The following is a 20,837-nucleotide window of genomic DNA, read 5'->3' as shown; positions in this document are numbered from 1 at the left end:
ATGCCTAATTTTCTAAACACAGCACACAATTACTTCTTAGCTTTGCCCACACAGGGGCCAGCACATGTGTTTGTGCTGATTGTCTTACGTACTACTGAATAAGTATGTCTTTGTATACATATATGAATGTGGTTTGGTGGGTGTGGATATGAGTGTGGGTATGTAATCAGAACTCAGGTCTAGTCTTGAAGTCTGAATAATGAATGTATGGTATTTTACTTTAATTAGTCCCTATGCATTGTTAGCCTCAGTTTTTGTCTGCCCTCAAATATCAGAGGAAGAATGAGTTCATTTCCTTGAAGTTTATTAACTGTTACTGAAGGCAGAGCAAATTTCATAAAAGAGCAGGTTCCATACAGAGCAGTGGAAGGGGAGCTCTGAGTTGGTAAGAAAAGATGCTTGGAGTGGGGACTTCGAGTGAAAGGTGAAAAGAGAGATCTTTCCTTCCTTTTTCCCTCCATTCCCACAAGGATCCTGGATTTTCAGTGGGGGTATCCTGCTCAGCATTCCCTCTCCAAAATGGAACCAGAGAGGGGAAACTTGATACAAAGTAGAGGTGGAAACACCTCACAGCTCCTCTGTTTCTCCATCCAAGGGGATGCCAATATCCACGTTGTAGTCTACAGGCTCCCCGGAGCTCAGCCAGGGAATAGGGGTTCGATTAAAAGAAGGCCTGTTGGAGAGGTTCTGGTTGTAGAGAACTAGGGGTTCGCTCAGCAAGGGCCCCAGGTCAAACTTGGGCATCTGGAAGGTCATGCGTTTGGAGGCCTTCTCATATCCACCGTAAGGCATTGCTGTCCTGAAAAGGAGAAACATGATTTCATTAAAAACCAGAACAAAAGAAAAAGAGTTCTTTTTGTCAGTGAAATGTTACCCTGTTTGGAGGATGGAGAAGTCTGTGAATTCTAGTTTAAGATCACTTCTGCACTGCTTTTTCTTTTTCTCCCTTAGTAATCCATTCCGCCTTCTGGTTTGCTTGTTTCCCCAAGGCTAATAAAGAGAAAAGTAGTCTCGAGGGTACTAAATAGTCTCATGGATAGCTGTGATCCAAACCAGTCACATTTCAGAGAAATTGACACCAAACACTACAAGCCCAAGGGTCTGAGATCACCTTAAATTATAATGTAGAGACCTCCCTCAAAACCCCTACCCCACCTCCAGTGGATAATGTGTGCCCTAAATGAGAAGAACTAACATTTCCTGGAAAATCCAGGCACCTCAGGACCAAAGGGCTTCCCTGGTAGCTCAGCTGGTAAAGAATCTGCCTGCAATGCAGGAGACCCTGGTTTGATTCCTGGGTTGGGAAGATCTGCTAGAGAAGGGATAGGCTACCCACTCCAGTATTCTTGAGCTTCCCTGATGGCTCAGCTGGTAAAGAATCTGCTTGCAATGTCAGAGACCTGGGTTTGATCCTTGGGTTGGGAAAATCCCCTGGAGAAGGGAATGGCTACCCACTCCAGTATTTTGGCCTAGAGAATTCCATGGACTATATAGTCCATGGGGTCCCAAAGACTCTGACATGACTGAACAATTTTCACTCACTCACTCATTTAGAACCAAAAGCAAAAGCATTTCTCTAGTGCTTCCCTGTCCTGTTTTCACACAGTCTAGAGAAGCTTAGCTCCAAAAGGATAGATATGCGAGCCTATTTGAGCCTTATTAAAGTAGGGTATGGGGCTTCCTTGGTGACTTAGACAATAAAGAATCTGCCTGCAATGCAAGAGACCTGGGTTTGATCCCCAGGTGGAGAAGATCCCCTGGACTAGGTGGACTAGGGAATGGCAACCCCCTCCAGTATTCTTGCCTGGAGAATTCCATGGACACAGGAGCATGGCGGGCTACAGTCTATGGAGTCACAAAGAGTTGGACGCAACTGAGCAACTAACACTTTCACTTCACGTTTTACTTCAAAGTAGGGAATAAAGAAACAGAATCTTCAATAATATTATAATAACTTTGTGTGGTACGTAATCTATAAAAATACTGTGTCACTGTTGTACACCTGAAAACAATATGATGCTGTAAGTCAACTATACTTCAATGAAAGAAGAAAAAGAGAAATAGAATTCTACTACAAGGACAGTAATAAAAATTATAACTTTGAATTAAAGGCCCCTCCCCAAGAGGCCTTTACATGTGTGTAATATATTATTCCCATTTCACAGTCAAGGCAACCAAGGTTCAGAAGTAGGGTTACTTTCCCACACAGCTAATAACAATGAACCAAAATTCAGATCCTGCCTCCTGGCAAATTTTTTCTTCATCATACCATGCTGTTTCTCTGAGCTAGAGTGAAAAGAGCAAGAGCCTTCAATTAGGGCCCCCATATTACTTCTACACCTCCTCAGTCTCCTTCTGAAACATCTGAATCAGTCTCCATTCCAACTAATGACATGTTGCCATACACTGGAAAGCATCAAGTTCCTTTCTCATCCCCCTTACCTGTTGAAGGACTTATACTTAGGGAGTTCAGCTTTGGCCCCGTAGGCCAGCAGGTCGATGCCAAGTTCCACTTTCTGCTGGGGGTCAACCCCCATGGCTTTCTCCCATGGGGAAATATAGGTCTTAAACACAGTGATATGTTTTCCTTCTCCACTTGCCTGGTTGTCTGGCAGCCAAGGGAGAGAAATAATAGTCAAATGATAGCAGTTAGGAGGAAATGGAAATTAGTCTAGAGCTCTGTACTAGAGAAGTCGATAGGGGCTGGGGACCAAAGGTAAAACATGCTAGTCATTGTTTATGGTTTGCAAAACCATGATAGCCTGGAGTCAGAAATGTGATGAATGAGAGAAAGGTGACTGAGAGATAGGACTTCTGGGTGGAATAGACATGTCTCTGTATCCTTCTGGACCCAGAAGACCCATCAAGATATCTCAACAGGCCTCTCCTGCATCCAACACCCAGTCCAGGCCTCATTCCTGGGGATTTCTTTGCTTTAGGGACCAGACACTTGACTCTTGGATGAGGATACTTGCCTGTTCCTGTCTCGCCAACCCCTGCTGTGCCAGCAGCACCTCCTCTGCCCGCGTGGCCCCCAGGACCACCTGCACCCCCAGATCCAGGGCCAGAGCCAGACCCAGAGCCCTGATGGTGTTGCTGGTCAGAGCCATACTGCCCGGCAGAGCCACTTCTCCCTGCCTGGCCTCCGCCACTGCTCTTGCTGTAGGAGAATCCCTGGCCAGCTGTCCCCAGCTGTCCCCCCACTGTGGGAATGAACTTCTGGAAGTGATCCTGAAAAGAAAGGACAGAGTGAGGGGAAGGTTAACAATGGGCACAGGGAATACCATAGCAAGTATGAAGTGATCAGAGACAATGGCCAACTCAAAGACGCTGAATCCTCTGAGACTTCCCCATCCACTAGATGTTAGTGGATAAACCTAACTGAGAGAAATTAAACTCTCCTTAAGGGATACAACCCCTTTGGCTCAGTTCTTCAAATTACATCTAGGATAGAGGCAAGTTATTGTCCAAACTCCTCTTTCCCATCTTTACCAATGCAAAAAGGATCAAGACTTCTGTTCCACTAAAATTTGAGAGATTGGGTTTGGCATGGAGAATCCAGCCTTAATTTGAGGAACTAAGGAGATCTCTGCCTCTCTCCCACCATCTTGCCTAACAGATAGAAGTGTGTCTCTTTCTTTCCCTTCCTCCTTTTGGTACATAGCGAACCAGGACTTCCTGACAGTGAAACTGCAGTGGGGAGGGGGAAGGGTGGCCCAAAGGGCAACACTGGATTCATCCCCAAAGCCTAAAAATAACCCTGCCAACTCCTTCAGGAGGCTCTCCTGGCCACCCACCACGCACACCCCCACGCTCCACCCAGTGTAACCAGACACAGGCAGGGAGGAGGGCTTTTGGCCTCCTAAAGTTAGATATGGCCGGCTCAGCAATTTTGTTCTGCTCCTACATATGGGCCAATGGCAGACACTCCTGCCCCTGGCCCCATGTAGGCATCTATTTTCACTCTCCCCTGGCGGCTCAGGAAAGATGGAGGGGGAAGAAAGGAAATAGAGAAGATCCCCTCCTCCTCAGCTGTAACATCTTGTGCCTGGCCCCTCGCCAATCCCTACTTCTCTTTGGAGAATGACCCTGACTAAGGGATATTGGGCCTTAAAGGATGGTTTCAGTCCCCGTATCTATGGCCCTTAGACTGCCCTTTAAATAAAAGAATGGCTTAAGAAGAGATGGCTATAAAAATTCACTTACCTCTTTCTAGGGTTGCCAGATTTTGCACACACAAAAAAAATCACAGGACACCAGTTAAATCTGAATTTCAGATACACAGCAATAATTTTTTAGTACAAATATGCCTACATATTGCATGGGACATATTTAGATATAAGAAAGTATCCATGATGTATGTGAAATTCAAATTTAACTGGGTGTCCTGTATTGTCTAATTTCACTTTTATGTCCCAAATATTTCATGGGACACACTTATACTAAAAAATTATTGTGTATCTGAAATTCAAATTTAAATATCTTCAATTTTTGTTTCTGTGCTGCGTGGCTTGTGGGATCTTAGTTCCCCAACCAGGAAGAGAATCCAGGCCCCTGGCAGTGAGAGCACCAAGTCCTAACCACTGGACCACCAGGGAATTCCCTAAGTGTCTTCAATTAAAAAAAAAAGTTACATCCCAAATGTTGTGTGAGATATACTTTATAAAAAAACTATTTGTGTGTATCTCAACTTTATTTTTGTAATTGAAGTACAGTTGATTTATGTATAGATTATACACCATTTAAAGCCATTATAAAATACTGGCTTTATTTCCTGTGCTGTAAATATATCTCTATAGCTTGTTTAGTGTGTATCTCAAATTTAAAACATAGGACTGGGCATCCTGTGTTTTATCTGGCAATCCTATCTTTAATACTTAACCATACTGGGGAGGAATTTTCTCTCTGAAGGTGTGGTACTCCTCACCCTGCTTCACCAGCTCTAAGATACAAATTTAGTTTTAGGGGTGGGTCGTAATCACCCTGCATCTATTGGAGGCATGCTATATCTGAGGGGTTAATGAGTTTATAAATTTGCAGGGAGGGGAGGTTGATATTTTGGAAACTCTGGGCCTGCCAAGAAGCTGTCAGAAGAGGCACTAGGCTTTGAGAGTTGTAGAGTTCTGAACTCACCATTGAGCTGTCAGAGAAGACATCAGGGTGGTTTTCATAGATAAACTTCTCCACACGCAACTGCCTCAGTTTGAACATCTTGGAGCCCCGGTTAGTGAGCAGCGACAGCTCCTCCAACATCACATCCCTTGGGACACTGATCTTCTTGCCCAGGTTCAGGCCTGAGCTCTCTTGTCCACCTTTCAGGGAGGCGAGGGGGCAGAGACAAGGGAAAGAGAAAAGTGGGGTTTTCTAGTTCCAAATGCAGTGGCCATCCACAACTAAGCGTGTGTGTGTGTCCCAACAGAGATCACTGAGGGAAGCAGATGCTGTCTCTGATGTCTGGTTAAATTCTGTCTAGTTTATGAGTGATTTTGATTTCCTGGGTTTGGAGTTGGAGAGAATGCATGGGAAATGGGGCACAGAGGGGAAGACGGGGACTACTAAAGTGGTGTGGAGAGGATACATGGTGTAACAGAGGTATGGGGTACAAGGCAAAAGAGTAAAGAAACATCATAGGTGGAGAACGTTGGGGAAGCCATAGCATGGGGGGAAGCCCAAAGGCAACCTCTAAATATAGACTCCTGTCTCAACTCCTTTCCCTTCTCTTCCTCTCATAAACTCTGGCTGCAAACAGCCTCTCAGTAGTAGGAGAGCTCGTCTACCCCCAGGAAAAATGCCCACGGAATTTCCCGTTTTAAGTGCTCAGACAAAGCTCTTAGTTCTGGGGAAAGAAGGAAGGAAATTAAGCACTTATTGAGACCTTACTCTGTGCCAGTCTGCATCATATATATTTTCTCCTCAAACATTGACCTGTGGGTCCTGTTGTCTTGGACCTGTGCTGGGTAACATGGCAAGGATATTACTGTCTCAGATTACAAGGTGAAAAGGGTGGAAGGGTGAGTCGTCAGTGTTGAATTCTTTATTGTTCTTTCTGCCCCCCCACCTCTGCAAACCCCACCACCACCCCAAATTCCTCATTTTCATATCTCTTCACCTTAAGACATATACAACCTTATGATATCTCTGCAACTCTTGGGCCAGAGATACTCTTACTAAGAAGTAGGTGTGAACATGCCATACCTCTAGTGAGTTCCATGATCAGCTTGCTGGATTTCCTCTTCTTGTTGGGAGCTGGGGTCCCTGAGAGCGGCATTGTAGAGGTGGATGGAGCCTGGACAGGGTGGGAAGGGGAAGCTGAAGGCTGGACAGGGTCTAGAGTGAGTGTCTCCAGTAAGGTACTGCTTAAGGACTTCAGGAAAAACATTTCATTAGATTTTTCAGAGAAAAAGTCTTCCCTGGTAGCTCAGACAGTAAACAGTCTTCCTGCAATGCAGGAGACCTGGGTTTGATCCCTGGGTCAGGAAGATCCCCTAGAGAAGGAAATGGCAACCCACTCCAGTATTCTTGCCTGGAAAATCACATGGACCATGGACGGAGGAGCCTGGCGTGCAACACCCCATGGGGTTGCAAAGAGTTGGACACGACTGAGCGACTAACACACACACACACACAAAAGGTGAAAACCCATCGCTTTATGGTTTCTCTTCTTAGGAAGTAGAGCAGAAAGTATAGATGCACCCCCTGTTCCTACCTTCTACCAACCTCTCTGTTCAGCTGTTTTACACAGAGATGGTGCAGGGTTTAGGAACACAATATATGTTGGGAATAAAACAACTTACAGGTAGGGCAATGCACCCAGATTTCATTGGTTTGGCATGATATGAAGTTTTTATTTGCGTGGGGCTCTCAGTTTGGGGCTGTCATTCCAAGCTCTGGTCTCTCAGTTTTCCCCAAGTCCCAGGGCAGGGGTGGGGAGGTGGGGGTGGAGCAGAAAAAAATGTTCTGCCAGCATTGAGGAGATCCAGCCAAAAACATTCTCCATAGGATGAAGAGGTTATTGCCCCTCCCTTGGGCCAGCTGGATCATGGGCTGGGAGGTCACAGCACTGCTCCTGCTCTCTCAGTCACTCCCCTCCACCCCCCAGCCCTGACTGGACCCTAGAACCAGAGTGCAGAGGGAGGTCAGGGGACATTTGAACCTTGATGCATATCAATTCAGCAATATCACAGCAGCAGGAAATTCAGGGAGGACAGAAACATAATCATAGGACCTGGCAGTAGATGGGGACAAGCTGAGAAAAGATACAAATTCCAGCCCCTCCTTCAAAGAAGCTGGGTCTCAGCAAAATGCTGTCTTCTGCTGAGTCCTGTCTCACAACACACCTGCAATTCTACTCACTTAGTGGGGTCTGCTGCAGCTGGAGCCCAGGAACTGCTAAATGGACTTTCCCTGTACTCCTCTCAGCCCCAACTAGGTTCTTATTTTCCATCCAGCGTCTCAGTCTCCACCCTCCTGCCCATTTCTTCAGTGCCTCCCTCAACATCTCCAGTCCCCCTACCCTCTTGAGTCCTTCTCCCTCCAACTCTCTGTGGCTCCCCTGAACTGGACAACTAGGGAATGAGTATAGATGGAGGAGGGGGGCAGCTCCCCTGGGGCCAAGGGTCACTATTACAGACGTAGACACAGACACAGCAGTGAACAGAAGGTGCTCCAGCCCCTTGGGCCATCAGCTGGAGACTTACCGGCTGTTCAGGCGGTGGTCAGCTCTCCCTGGGGTCCAGCAGCTCTGGAGGACTGAGCTGCTGTGACTAGAGAACCCGAGCTGGGCAGGAGTGGGGGCAGCACTGGCAGTGGGGGAGGGAACATGGTTATTAATAGAGATGATGAGCGCAAGCAGCTCAAATGGCACAGGGGGTACTGAGACCCTGGAACCAAGATCCCGCCCTCCTTGCCCAGAAGCTCAGGAAGGGTAGGAAAAGCCTTTGGAATTCTCCCACTAAGCTGTCTGAGCCAAGGATCAGTCTGCCCAGGGACTCCCCTTCCTTGGCACCTAGAGACTCAGATCCAGAGAAGCACTCAGGGAGAAACTGAAAACTGAGAGGGAGAGAGGAAGCAGACAGCAAGTGGTAGATAGGAATTCGGAGTGGGAGAGTGAGAACCAGGAGAACGTGTCTGGAGAGCCATGCACAGCCAACGTAGGCCGGGGCTGGAGGGCCATGTGGGTGCATTTTGGGGGTGGGAAGGCTTAAGATGCTATGTCTGGAGAAGGGACTTTCTGTTCACAATGTAAGTGCCCTTTGAAAGTTCCTGGATAAGCTGGTCTTTCTTCTGGGAGGGCCAGATCTTAGCAGGATAAGGGACCAAATTAACCAAATCCACTGATTAGACTGTCAGGGATGATGTGGGGCAAAACTTGAGCCAGTTTCCTCATTTTTACCCCCATTTGCTGTTGGGGTGCTCAGCTCAGCCTGCTCAGAGGACAGATGTCACTTCTCCCTGGATAGATATCCTTCTTCCTGAAAAGGACATGGAGGTTTCTGACCTGCCAGGGCTTTACTCTCTGAGGTTCCTACTTGGAATTTTCTTCAAAGGGAACACACACCCCATGGGATCTGAACTATCCCATTCACACTGGTCTAGAGAAGCCTGTGGGCTGGGGCACAAGCTTGAGAGCCCCCTGGAGGGAAGTCTGTCATTTGCCTGAGCCGTTTCTCAGTAGCTGCAAGAACATCCTGGATCCACCTCTGTCTTCTGCTCAAGTTTTGCAACCAGCTGCTTCACCTCTGCTGTATCCACCACCATGCTGTGGCTGCCTTAGGAAATGGCTTCTGTAGCTCCCAGAATACCATTTTGTCCCTCTGTGAGTTATCCACTTTTCCTGACCACGTCCTTTTCCCACCCTGAACTTTACAGGTTCAGGTTAAGGGCCAAAAGGTCACCCTGCTCCCCTCTACTTGGCCTCTGACCAAACCAGTTTAGCCTCCAGATACCTCATCTTTTGTCCTTTTTCTCTGTTCTCTCCCAACCCAAAAAAGCAGTTAGTCAAAAAAACACAAGTAGCAAAAGGTGATTTTGTCATCATTACCATCCTCCCCTCAAAAACCACAAAAACCAACCAAAATTTTGGTCTTCTATGATTGAGTACCTAAAACTACTATGTGAATGAAGACAGAATATGTATTGTAGGCTTTCTGAGCCCTTCCTTTGGAATTCTATGTGTGTGCATACGTGCATGCTCAGTCCCTTCACTCATGTGCGATTCTTTGCGACCTCATGCGCTATACCCCTCCAGGCTCTTCTGTCCATGGGATTTTCCCAGCAAGGGTATTGAAGTGGGTCATCATGCCCTCCTCCAGGGGAATTTTCTGAGAGGCTGCTTACTTGTGACAGGCTCAGGGTCACAGGCCTGGTTATTGGCACAAATCTGCCCCCTGCTGGTAAAACTGGGGTAATAGACCTTCCCTTCTCAAAAGTCTAAGTCTAGCCTGCTTTCCAGTGCCTTCCCTTTTTTTTATTAGTTTCAATCCAGGCTGATCCACCCTCTCTATCCCTCTTCCTTCTCTCACCCCACCTTCACTTTCAGCCACCGCTTTCCCTTCACTTCCTCCAGGCAGTTTGGAAATGTTGATGGCAAAAGGGTTAGAGGACCTTTTCAAATTGTCTTGGTTCTGTAAGCTGAGGCCTCATCTGAGAAGTATGGAGCAGGGGATGGAGAAGGGGAGAATCTGGACAGAGGGAACTGCATGGAGGTGGCTACATGAAGGCAGGACAGAATTGGTAGAGAAGAGCAAAAGGCCTGGGGGTGAAGGGCAAACAGTAAAAAATAGGAGGGCAGGAGCTGAGAAAAAGATCAGGAATCAGGAGATAGGGAAAATGAATTAGATAAGATGAAGGGGAGACCTGGATTTAGGCAAGAAACTAGGCGAGATGACAACAGATGATATAGGGCATAACTTTATTCTTGTGCACAAACCAAAGCACTGTGGTTCACACTCAAAATGCAAAGGAAATGATCAGTTTCCAGGTCAAGCAGCAAAAGTGACTAGTGATAATGGTGAGAGGGGAGTCCATATCTCTCTAGGACAGAGATCAGGACCTCAAGCTGGAAAGGAATAAGAGCTAGGATTTGAGGGATGGGGTAGAACTAAAAAGAGGTTTTGGCTCTGGGTGTTTCCTTACCCTTTCCCAGGTAGTTATGACAAGCTGCAGAAGATAGAGGAACAGATTCACAGGAGAGAACACAGATATACCTGTTTTTTCAACATTCAGCGCACATTCTCACATTCCTCTACCATCATCCCCCTTCTAACAAATACATACTTCTTCCTCATATTTTCTCCCAGTCTCCCTTTTGTAAATGACTGGTTTCTTATTATCCAATTTTACTCCACCAACACTACACTCACACTAACCATGCTCCTCTCTAAGGCTCAATCAATTTCATTTATTTCTGTCCTGCTTCTGGCTTCTTTCTACCTTACTTGCGACATTAAGGTTCTTTTCCCCTTCCTTTCTGTCTTAGGTTCATGAGGCCATGAAGCCAACGATTTGGTCATTCTCAGAGGATATTTTCTTTCTTTCATTTCCTGGATGCTTTGTCGCTCAGTATGGGCCTCTCAAGTTGTTAGCTTTCTAAAATCCTGAGGAACAGAATTCTTAGTTCTATTCTTGGTCTAACTGATGTAACTCAACCCATACAAACTGCCCTGGTCCTTCGTGTCTCCTCGCACTCTGTGAATTTCACAAGATGCTCTACATTTGCTGCAGATGATGATCTTTAACTCTAGTCAATCTCTTTCTCCTCCTCCATTCTATGTGAGGACAGCTGACTCTTCCTTCATCAGTGAAAAGGTGAGACCCAGATTGGGTCTTTATTTAGACCTCTCCTCTTACTCTTGCCTCAGACAGAAAAGCACATCTGTGTTCATGCACACACTTGCACATACACACACATTCACAGACATACACATGCCTAGGAATATGCTAGCCAAGCTGGGAAAGAAGAGTGAGGAACAGCGAGTGCCTTAATGCAAGTAGGGGTCAGTTCAGTCCTTTGCTGCCTGTCTGGTGGTGAGCTTCTCGCCTGAGGTCTTAGTAGTAACTTCCCTGTGTGTTTCTCATTGAATGTTAAAACAAGGCCCACAGAAAAAGGCACAAATGTAGAGAAATAGAGACCAGCAGAGGAGTGTAGATGAAAACACCTAAAGACAGAGATCCAGGCAAGGAACTACAAAGAGAAGCACAGACACCAAAGCAGAGATAGTAGGTTGGAAAGCAGCAGGGAGGTTGGGAGCCAGGAGGAAACTGGGGAACAGGACACCAACTCCAAAACTATCTCTGGCAGGGGGTAATTTAGCCTGCTTGGGGGGCGGGGGCTGCAGGGCAGGGAGAGAGAGTTGGGAAGGAGAAGCAATTTTAGGAACTGGATGTTCCACCTCCCCTTGGTCCTGGGAGCTGTGCCCTGTTCAGTGGTGGCCCGCCCCAGGCCTCCACACATGAGCCTGTAATCCTGTTCTGGTAGCTGAGAACCGGGGCCTGGCTACTTGGAAGCCACAGGAACTGGGGGAGGTCCCAAGACCCCTGGGAGACTCTGGAGTAGGGGGTGGGCTAAGGACAGGGGCTGAGGCCAGCTCTGTCCTCCAGATGGGCTCACCCAATGTAGTGGCTGCTCTGGGGGCAAGCACAGTGGGGGCCAGGGGTTCTGCAGTGGGCTGGGGCGCTGGAGTTGAAAATCGGCGGATCTCCTGGACTCTGGCAGTTTTGGGAGGCCCTGAGGAGGTGGGTCCAGGAGTCGGGGGAACCTCATCAAAACAGAACATGGCAGTTTTAAGTTGGTAGGGCTGGTGCCGCATGAAATCCAGAGCCTTGATGCCCTGCTTAGGGGCTGCCCGAGGCCCTTGGGATTGTGTCTTACTAGGGAGAGTTCGGGCAGCTTGGGGGAAAAACGGTGAGAGCAGTGGGTTGTAAGCAATAGGAGGTGGGGCACGTATATTGGGTGAATATTTCCAGGAAGAGGGCAGTGAGGGGGTAGGAGAAGGGCTTCTGGGCCGAGGGCCAAGGCCAGGACCAGGTGGAGCTTCCACCACATACCTGTCCGCTCGGCTCTGACGTTTGGCAAACAGCTCCCCTCCCCTACCCTGAAGCTTTGGTGTTTCAGGGATTCCAGCCGAAGGGGCCGCCCCGTTCACTAACCCATCGAGGAACCCTCGAGAAGGGGGCTTAGGAGCCACTGGGGGTGGAGTCTTAGGAGTCGTAGGGGGTGGGGTCTTGGGAGCCATTGGAGGCGGGGTTTTAGCTGTCACGTGAGGCAACGTCTTGTAACTCCTGCCCCCTGGTGGCTGCATGAAGTTGCAGGCTTCAGCCCCGAGGCTCAGAGCATCCTCCTCCGGACCAGATTCCGCGCCCCCAGCCCGGGGTTTTTCATCTAGGTTTTGCACCAACGATAGCAACTCGGGATTGGGAGAGTTCTTCGTCTCCGCATTTCCTGACCGGAACATCTGCTTTCGGGTTCCCCGACGCCGGGCCTCCTGGAGGATGCCCGTGCGAGCAGCTGGCACGGAGATGCGTTGCTCCCGAGCGCTGGGGGGCTCAGGGGCCGCAGAGCTAGGGGCAGGCGCTTCTGGGCGCGCAGCAGGTCGCAGAGGCGACGACAGGAAGATAGAAGCGGTGGAGGTCATGGCAGCTCCGCTAGCGGGGGCGGGGGGCTCTGGGGCTCCGCCTGGTGTAACAGGACGATTAGGGGCGGGGATGTATAGGGAGCTGGTGGCCGTCACGGGGCCGGAGGGGCGTGGGGTGCTGGGGGAAGCGGATAGTGGCACGTGGCTGGGAACCCCTGAAGTGAAGCTGGGCACAGGAGTGGTACCCTGCGGAGGAGACAGGAAAGGCGGTGGGGCGGAGCTGAGGCCTCCCAGGCTCTCATTTGCCCTCTTGGGAGCTAGGGGCCGGAAAATAACCGAGGTGGTACCTGACTGCTGCCCTTGTAAGCCGGGAGTAAAGGGCCTAGCTGAACGGTTAAAGATGCTTGGAGCTGAGGTAGAGGTTCCACAGCCAGGGAGGAAAGGTCTGGGGCTGGCTACAGGGGATGGCGAAGGGCTGGATGGGAGCAGAGCTGCCTCTGGCGGAGCGCTTTGTGGCCGAGGTGGAGACTGCAGGCCTTGCCCGTTGAGCGTGGCCGCTGGACCTTCCTGGGCCAGCTGCTGGGTGATGGAGGCTGCGCGCTGGCGCTGCTGTTCAAAGAGTTGGGCCCCTCGCCCGGAGGCCTCACTCAGCGGCCCTCCCAGCCCCGGGCCCTCTGCTGTGCCTGAGCTCGGCCTGGCTAGCTCCATGTCCAGGTAGGGGCTGTCCCAGTCGGACTGGTTGGTGAGGCTGCGGGCGTCGGAGAAAGCCTCTTCGTCCAGCTCGGACTCACTGGTTGGAGGCAAGCCGTCCTCCTCCTCAGCGCCGGTCCCCGCGGCAGCCCCAAAGCTCACTAGGGTGTACTTCTTGGCTCTCTGCCGACGTTTCTTAAACATCAGTACCCCCTTGGAGTGGGGGTTGGGGGCTGCGGTGAGCAGGGATGCAATCGTCCGGCATTTGGTCTTGGCCTCCTTCACACTCCTCTCTTGGAGGCTCTCTGCCCTTTGTAGCTCTGAGGAGAGGAGAAGGGGGGTGGTCAGTATGCATCTGTGAGCCCCAGGGCTCTCCCGCTCCTTCCGGTTCCCTTAGGTCTCTACCTATGGCCCTTTCACTGGCCTAACCCATAAGGGCTCTCCTGCCTGTGGCAAAGTCCTCTGACTTGGGGGCAGAGTGGAGGTGAAAGGTGAAACCAAGGACAATGGAGGGGAAGGCAGAGCCTAGTTGGCTGCCCTGACACCACTCTGACCACACAGCTCTCCTCCCTCTACTCTGCTCCTGTCTTTCTGGAAATCACTTTTACTCACACCACGCACTTGTCCCCCCCTCCCCTCCATTTCTGGCTGGCAATGTGAGGGTGGGGGATGGGGGGGTCACTTCGCATGGCAGGCAAGGACATGAAGTAGGTCCCAGGGTAAGAAAAGATGAGAAGGGACACTTCTCCCACCAGAGACCACGTTAGAGGGCTTCTCGGAAAGTTTGGGACTTCCCTCTTCCTACCCCTTACTCTATACTAAGGATAAAAGGATCCTTAGCAGTGGGGATCTTCATTCATAATTCCATTTCCATCATGTAAGCCACATCATATATATTCACAGAAATAACTCCCACCACACATCATTTCAATAAGAATATGGCTCTAGGGAAAAGCACCTGTGAGCTTATGTTCTCAGATGTATTTTTCTCCCTCATTCCCATATACTCTAGCTTATATACACCCCAGTCAGTAGACACATGTGTAAATACATGTGTTCACACAAAAACATACATGCATAGCCCAGGTAGCTCTTCTTCCCAGAATTCCCCTAGCAGAGACACTGTCACTAACAGTTGGGACAAAATTTCGTGCCTTCTAACCTCCAAAGCACTCCTCTGTGCCTTAAACCCTTGCTACTCACAGCCAGGGATGGCCTCAGATCCGAGATGCAGGAAAAGCCAGAGTGCTGCTCTCCAAAGTGAGCTTCCAAATCTTTAGGATATCTCAAGGTCACCAGTTGATACAGTCTCCTTTCCCCCAAGCTGAGGGTGGGAGTGGGGTGGGCTTCTTTTAGAGTCAAAGCTGCCCCCTATATTTCAAACCTTCTAGGTAGAGTGCTCAGGCACTACCACCAAGCAGGCACACAAGGACTGTGTGCTAAGGGGAGCCAGGACAGGGCCTCCCAGGCCCCACATGGCCTGGGAGGTGGGGCCAGGAAAGCGGAGAGGCTGCCCTGCTGCTAGGACCCTGACTTGGACACAGTTACTCTCTAATCCATGATCCCCAGTTCCTCCTGAAAAATTCTTGAAATTCCACCTACTTACCACTCAAGATATCAAGCTCCTTTCTAATTTGGGCTGTGATTCCACCCATTCCAACATTTGTATCACGCAATAGTACTAGAGATAGGCACTAGAGTCATAGCTTAGTTCAGATTTTGGTTCCTGAGAGAGTTACTTTATCTCAATGAAGTTCAGTTTCCTCATCTGTAAGTGAGGATAATGGCTACCTCACAGAGTTGCTATGAGGATTCAGTGAGATAATGTAGGTCAATTTAGCATTTAACCTAAGTTCCACTATGAGTAATCATTACTATCAAAGCTTTCTTGATACTAGCTGCACACAAATGTCTGTTTCACTCATATCTTCCGCCACAGACTCCCACACACATGCTTCCATATATTCATAGAGTACTCACACTTCTCTCTCACACACACACCCTCTCTCCATGAGTTTTCCATAGCTCAAGTTGTCACAAACCCATGTGACATGTGGCCATAGCATTAGCCCATCCTGAGAAAAGGGCAGTGAAACTCCTGAGAAAAGAAGGAATAGGAAGGCAAAAAGGAGAAGGGGGTAAGGGAGTAAAATCTTTCCCAAAGACCTCCCTTCCTATACCGTTGATATAGTCCCCTTCATTCTAGATTCCAGAACTCTCTTGGCTATAGGAGGGTAGTACCTGCATAGAACGGGTCCTGGAGCTCAGGAACTGGGTTTGGGGCTTTGTCACAGCTGGCTTGGCTGAGGGGCTCTTGGCTGATGGGCTCAAAAGTCTCCATGCCGAGAAAGGCAGTGTTGGCTGGAGCAGGACCAGCTTGAGCCACCCCCCACGCCTTTTAAAGCCCCTTTGTCTTGGCCCCAGAGCTGGCAGCTGAATGAGCTCACTGTGCTATTTTTGGAGCCTGGCCCCTTCCCTCCTCTCAGCTGCCCCACAAGCCCCGGTGTGATGGACATGGGCACCTGCCTACCCCTCCCCCCACCCCAGTGCACTGAACAATGAGCTCTGCTTGGCTAAAAATATCCTGAGCCACTAACTACAGTCTCATCCAGCATGATGGGGAAGGGAGAGGGTGCTAAAATGAGAATTGGGGATAAGCATGGGATCCTATCTGGAATTATCTGGAATTTCTTTGTGGGACATGGGACACTTTCAGGAATGTCAGAGGGTGAACTGTCACGTCCTTAGCCTCTATTCCAGACTTAGAGGCACAAAATTCTATGGATCAGGAATCAGAGTAGTAGGGGAGAGGAGCGAGAGATGAGAACTAGAGGGATAATCCTGAGATTTCCAAGGTGATGAGAAAGGAGTGCTATGGGAGGCATAAGACAGGGAGAAACTTCACTCTTAAAACTTGTACTGTAGCTCACATCAAAAATAGTAAAGAGCCTGAGATAAGTGGAATAGGCTTTTTCTGCCCAGGCCTACATTATCGCCTGAGATAAGAAGCCAAAGATCCCTCCCTCCACCACTTCCTAGGGATCTCATGACTATTCCATAGCCTCCCAGTCCCCAGGAATCTTCATGGAACTAGCAATGCCAAAGGCAGCTCTGATGTTATGCCTGCAGTAACACTGAAGAGTCCCTATGTCCCTGTTCTGCTTCTAAATACTCCCCTGCCCCATGTCTGTGTTCCCCTCACCCATTTGACATCTAGCAATATCACAGCAACAACAGGCAAACTCTTCATCAGTTCATGTCCCTTTCCAACTTCCCTACTTAGGCCATTCCTGGGTTAGGTTGAAGGAACCCCCTGTATCTTTTTATCCCGCTGGTTCAAACAGCAAAAATAATGGGGATCCTAAGACTAATTATTTTACCCTCCTCTTCTCCACCTAGTCCCAAGACTGTATTCAAGGGAAGCATAAGGTAGATATTGATAGAATGTACAGTTAAGAGGGGTTAGATTTAGGATTCAAACTGAAGTATCCTGAATAATGAAAAGGAGTTCATGCACTCACTGGCTTGCTTGGCCTTCTGGGTATAGGTGGTGGTAAGATCTTCTGCCACTGGGTGGGGAACAGGCCCCACCATAGGGATGAGATGAGGGCCAGGCCGGAGTGGGCCATGGGGCAACAGCAGGGCCTCGGCGGGGGGTGGCTGAAGAGTTGTCACATCCTCCCAAGATGGGGAGCTCACACGACTGTCACCCTGGCTGGGAGGGCCAAGGACAGCGGGTGCTGGCTCTGCAGGGCTGTCAGACAAGTAGACCTCATCCGGTGGGGCTCCTGGAGGGGTGGGCCTTGTGGGGCCTCGGCGGCGGGGTCGGCGGGGCTTTTCCTGGGTGGCTGGGCCATCAGCATCACTGTCTGTCTCTCCATAGTAAGCCTCACTGTCAGGGGGCGAGAGGAGGCTCCCAGGCTGGAGAGGCTGGGGAACTGGAGCTCCTGGGGGCTCAGGACTCAGTGGAGACAAGGGTGACAGTGCCTGAAGCTCACCCGGGGATGGAGATCGCACAGGTCCCTCGTCCTCTACCCTGGATGGGAAAGATGACAGAACTTGAGAAATGAGCTGGATGACTGATAGCTAGAGAGATCTGGAGGAGATGGGAGGACGTATGGGGAGAGAGGGGACTGGCATTTGGATGAAATGGATGGGTTGGATAGAGTAGAGATTTGGAGATAAACTGGGAGACAAATCTGCTTGGCAGGCTTCGAGTGGAAATGGGCTTAAAGAGAGACGTGATGATGAAGAGACAGGCAAGGGGTCTAAAACAGGCCCACATACCCACATTCAAGTGCTCTGGGAGGCATACACAAACATCCATGCTCCAGCAAAATACACAAGCAGAAATAGATACTTGTTAGTAGCTGAAGTCAGGTCAGTGAGACATAGAGCTGAGGCAGGCAACGGAAGCCCTGGACTAAAGGGCTGGGGATAGGCTGGGGTGGAGGGATCCATACCGCCGCACGGTGAGAACAAGCTGATTTCCTGAGGCATCAATAAGGCTCATGGCACTGGCATGAGAGAGGCTGGTGCAGGAGACCCCATTAATGGCCAAAAGCTGATCCCTCTCTCGGAGTCCTGCTCTGCCCGCCTGGCTTCGTCTTCGGATCTGAGAAGGTGTTGGAGGAGAGACTGTAGGTGAGGGAGGGCTCCAAGGGGGGACAGAATGAAAGGAATTAGGAGAGGAAGGAACCATATGTGGAGGGGATTTTATTGGGTTAGCCAAAAAGTTTGTTCAGATTTTTCCCTATGATCTTACTGAAAAACCCAAACGGACTTTTTGGCCAACCCAGTACTTTAGAGGGTAAGAAAGGGTGAGGAGGGGCAAGAGGTGACAGTTAAGGGGGTCATTCTAGAGGGAAGAAGGTGCTAACTGGAGAAAATAACATCGTATGAAGGGAGGTAGGGTAATCGCTAAATGAAAGAGGCTTGGGGAAAAATGCCTGGGAGAGACGTACTGGAAATGGTGGTTATCCCCTCAAGGCTTTCCTCCAAAGGAAATACCTATACTAACCAATATTCTTTCTCTTCTAGTCCTTGGAATCCTAGGCATCATTATCTATACAGTCAAGATTTTAGAACAGTATTCCAGACTGGAGGGAGTCTAGCAGATTCTGAGATTGTGATTGTGTGTGTGTGTGTGTGTGTGTGTCGTGTGTGCACACACATACATATGTTAAAGTAATAATAGTAGTAGTGGCTATCATTTACGGAGTGCTTACTAAATGTTAGGCACAGTGCCAAGCACTTGACATGTTTTATTGAATTTAATCCTTCAGAACTTAGTATCCATGAAGTAGGTACTATTATTACCTACATTTTACAGTTAAGAAAAATAAACTTGTGCTATGACCAGCCAAAATGGTAACAACTTCATCTGACAGGTGAAGTTGTCAGATCTTGCCATAACCCTCCTAGTACCTAAAAAAAGTCTTGCCTAGTGAGAGAAGGGATCTGGCATAGGGAAAGAGGACTGAAGGCAGGGGCAGGGATGGGCTGAGCTGGATGAGACAGCTTCAGCTCATCACACACCAATTTAGTTAGAAATGACAACCTTCCCTACAGTCCTGGAGTTTAGAGTAGAGAGGAACAGGCCCAGGAGATTGGAGGGCCAGCCCTGGGCCTCTGCTCCTATGGTGCCACAGGGAACCGAGCCAGAGTCTTTCTTTTTCTTTGCCCCAGAAACTAGGGATTCCCTGTTCTATAGCCCCCCACAAGAAGCCACTGCTCAGATACTACTCCCGCCACCCCATCAGATTTGAGCATGCTTCCTCAACCACCTGCCCACCCCCACTCCACTTCTTCACAGCCTCCCACTTCTCCCCTACAGGCCATCACATGACTTTTCCCAAGTTCCCTTGGGTTCCCCTTTCCCTGAAACCTCAATATAGGCTCCCTTACCTTGGACACCTGTAAAGGTTTCCTCCGCTCGGCCCCCCCCTGAAGTCGGAAGCCCCAGGGGGCTCCCCCTGACAGTGTGACCAGCACCTCCTCCTCAGCACCCATCGCTCAGGTTGGCCTATGGCCCTCGGAGTTTGGACAGCGTCCCAAGGAGAGAAGTCGAGGCGCTGGTACCCCGTCCGGCCTGTCTGGCTGTCCTGCTTCTGCTGCCCTAGGCCTTCCCCCCCACACCACACACCACAGGCAGGCAGCCTGGCCCTGAGATCAGTACAGTCCACACGTGTCCTGTCAATCGGAGCTGCGCTCAAAATAGTTACCGGCTGTACTCCCCTTCCTCCCCCAGCCGTGTTACTCCCAGAGCTAATTATAGTGAAAATTTCTGCCCTCCCCGTCCCCCATTCTTCTTCATGGACTTTTTATTCAGGACTCAGAGTACTAGCTCTGTGGGCTCTATCACTAATGTACATCCTTTCAGGGATGGTGCCCGGATGCGGTCATGGTCTAATGGGGTCATGGACTAATCCCAGCTGCGTTCCTCCAAAGCTGATTCCAAAATGGGAGCAGCAGGGGCCTCAATTCCTGAGCAAGGAATGGCTGGTTTGTCCCACAAGTTGGCAAGCTCTCCAGAAAAAGAGTGCCCCTTTGCTGTATGAATTAACCAATTAATCAGTGGATATCCATATTGCACTGCAGTGCTGGGTACAATGTAGAGGAATTCTGATGAGCCCGCTCCAGCTGAAGTACTGCCTGTTTCATAAAGTTTTTCCTGACTTGTCTCCCAACTCCCTACCTATAGAATTAATCCTGTCTTCCTCTGGGCAAAATATGTGGCTTGTTTATATGTCTGTTATTGTAGTTTTCAGCCAATATTAGTTTGTTTATATGCCTGTCTCCCTCCTAGATTGTGAGAATCTTGAAGGCAAGGACTGTGTGCAACAGCCAATTGATAGCCCACAGAGCGATGACTGATGTAACAGGTGCTCAATGTTTGCTGAAATAAATTACCTTTTACAATATAGTTGGTCATGGAAAGGTGGGTAGAGATAGCTGTGCCTAAACATGCCAACCCATGTTAATAATACAATATTTACTTATTTTTAGGTTTCCATTACATTAATATCCCCACATTAATATTATGGTGCTGTAATTTTTAAAAGCTACAGAGTTTCCTGGAATAGGTGCTCTGCTAGCCTGCTAAATGCTGTTTGCCTTGGTGTATGATGTAGTCATAGAAAGCACTTGGAATTTAGAGTCAGAATTGGACTTGGATTCTTGTTACATTATTTATTAGCTGCGTGACCTTGGGCAGTCATTTGACCTCATCAGTAAAACCAGTATCTAAATATCCATTCATTCACTATTCAAACATTTATTGAGTACTAGCTAGTAATACATGTAAGCCATTGTGTCATACCAGTGGCTTTCAATTACCTCTGCACACTGGAATTACCTGGAAAACTTTGGTTCCTTAAAATAGAACTGTGTATAGGATTAGATGATGTATAATGGCATTTTACATATTGTATAAATTTCTATATTATACATACACACACACACTCTCAGGCTCCTCAACCTTAGGGATTCTAATTTTACTGGCCAGTTTTAACAGCACTGCAGATGATTCTAATGTGCAGCCAAGACTGAGAACCAGAGTAAGGATACAGAAAC

General features: G+C 49.0%; 2 protein-coding genes across 5 annotated transcripts; both read right to left on the bottom strand.

The window, feature by feature from the left end:
* Positions 1–287: 287 nt before the first annotated feature.
* On the bottom strand, positions 288–7,761 carry MYOZ1 (myozenin 1). 3 transcript variants are annotated; one of them, XM_081565838.1, is made up of 6 exons: positions 7,698–7,761; positions 6,196–6,364; positions 5,134–5,312; positions 2,976–3,231; positions 2,443–2,608; positions 288–799 (listed from the first exon to the last, which is right to left on the bottom strand). In XM_081565838.1, exons 2-6 carry the CDS (start codon positions 6,266–6,268, stop codon positions 568–570), a joined length of 906 nt encoding a protein of 301 aa, XP_081421964.1. In that variant the 5' UTR covers positions 6,269–6,364; positions 7,698–7,761; the 3' UTR covers positions 288–567. The 3 variants fall into 3 exon arrangements, with proteins under 3 accessions (XP_081421964.1, XP_081421952.1, XP_081421942.1); XM_081565826.1 differs by having other exon boundaries at positions 6,196–6,286; XM_081565816.1 differs by lacking the exon at positions 7,698–7,761 and adding an exon at positions 6,795–6,905.
* A 2,132-nt stretch (positions 7,762–9,893) lies between these two features.
* On the bottom strand, positions 9,894–19,374 carry SYNPO2L (synaptopodin 2 like). 2 transcript variants are annotated; one of them, XM_081565564.1, is made up of 4 exons: positions 19,170–19,374; positions 17,726–17,877; positions 16,784–17,298; positions 9,894–13,582 (listed from the first exon to the last, which is right to left on the bottom strand). In XM_081565564.1, exons 1-4 carry the CDS (start codon positions 19,272–19,274, stop codon positions 11,421–11,423), a joined length of 2,934 nt encoding a protein of 977 aa, XP_081421690.1. In that variant the 5' UTR covers positions 19,275–19,374; the 3' UTR covers positions 9,894–11,420. The 2 variants fall into 2 exon arrangements, with proteins under 2 accessions (XP_081421690.1, XP_081421698.1); XM_081565572.1 differs by lacking the exons at positions 16,784–17,298; positions 17,726–17,877; positions 19,170–19,374 and adding an exon at positions 15,504–15,636.
* Positions 19,375–20,837: the final 1,463 nt, after the last annotated feature.

This window comes from Giraffa tippelskirchi, chromosome 2 (assembly GCF_054371585.1).
Source record: "Giraffa tippelskirchi isolate mGirTip1 chromosome 2, T2T-mGirTip1v1.2.pri, whole genome shotgun sequence".
In the NCBI taxonomy this organism is placed as follows: domain Eukaryota; kingdom Metazoa; phylum Chordata; class Mammalia; order Artiodactyla; family Giraffidae; genus Giraffa; species Giraffa tippelskirchi.
Note: the sequence above shows the minus strand (reverse complement) of the source record. Positions and strands in the feature narration are given on the sequence as shown.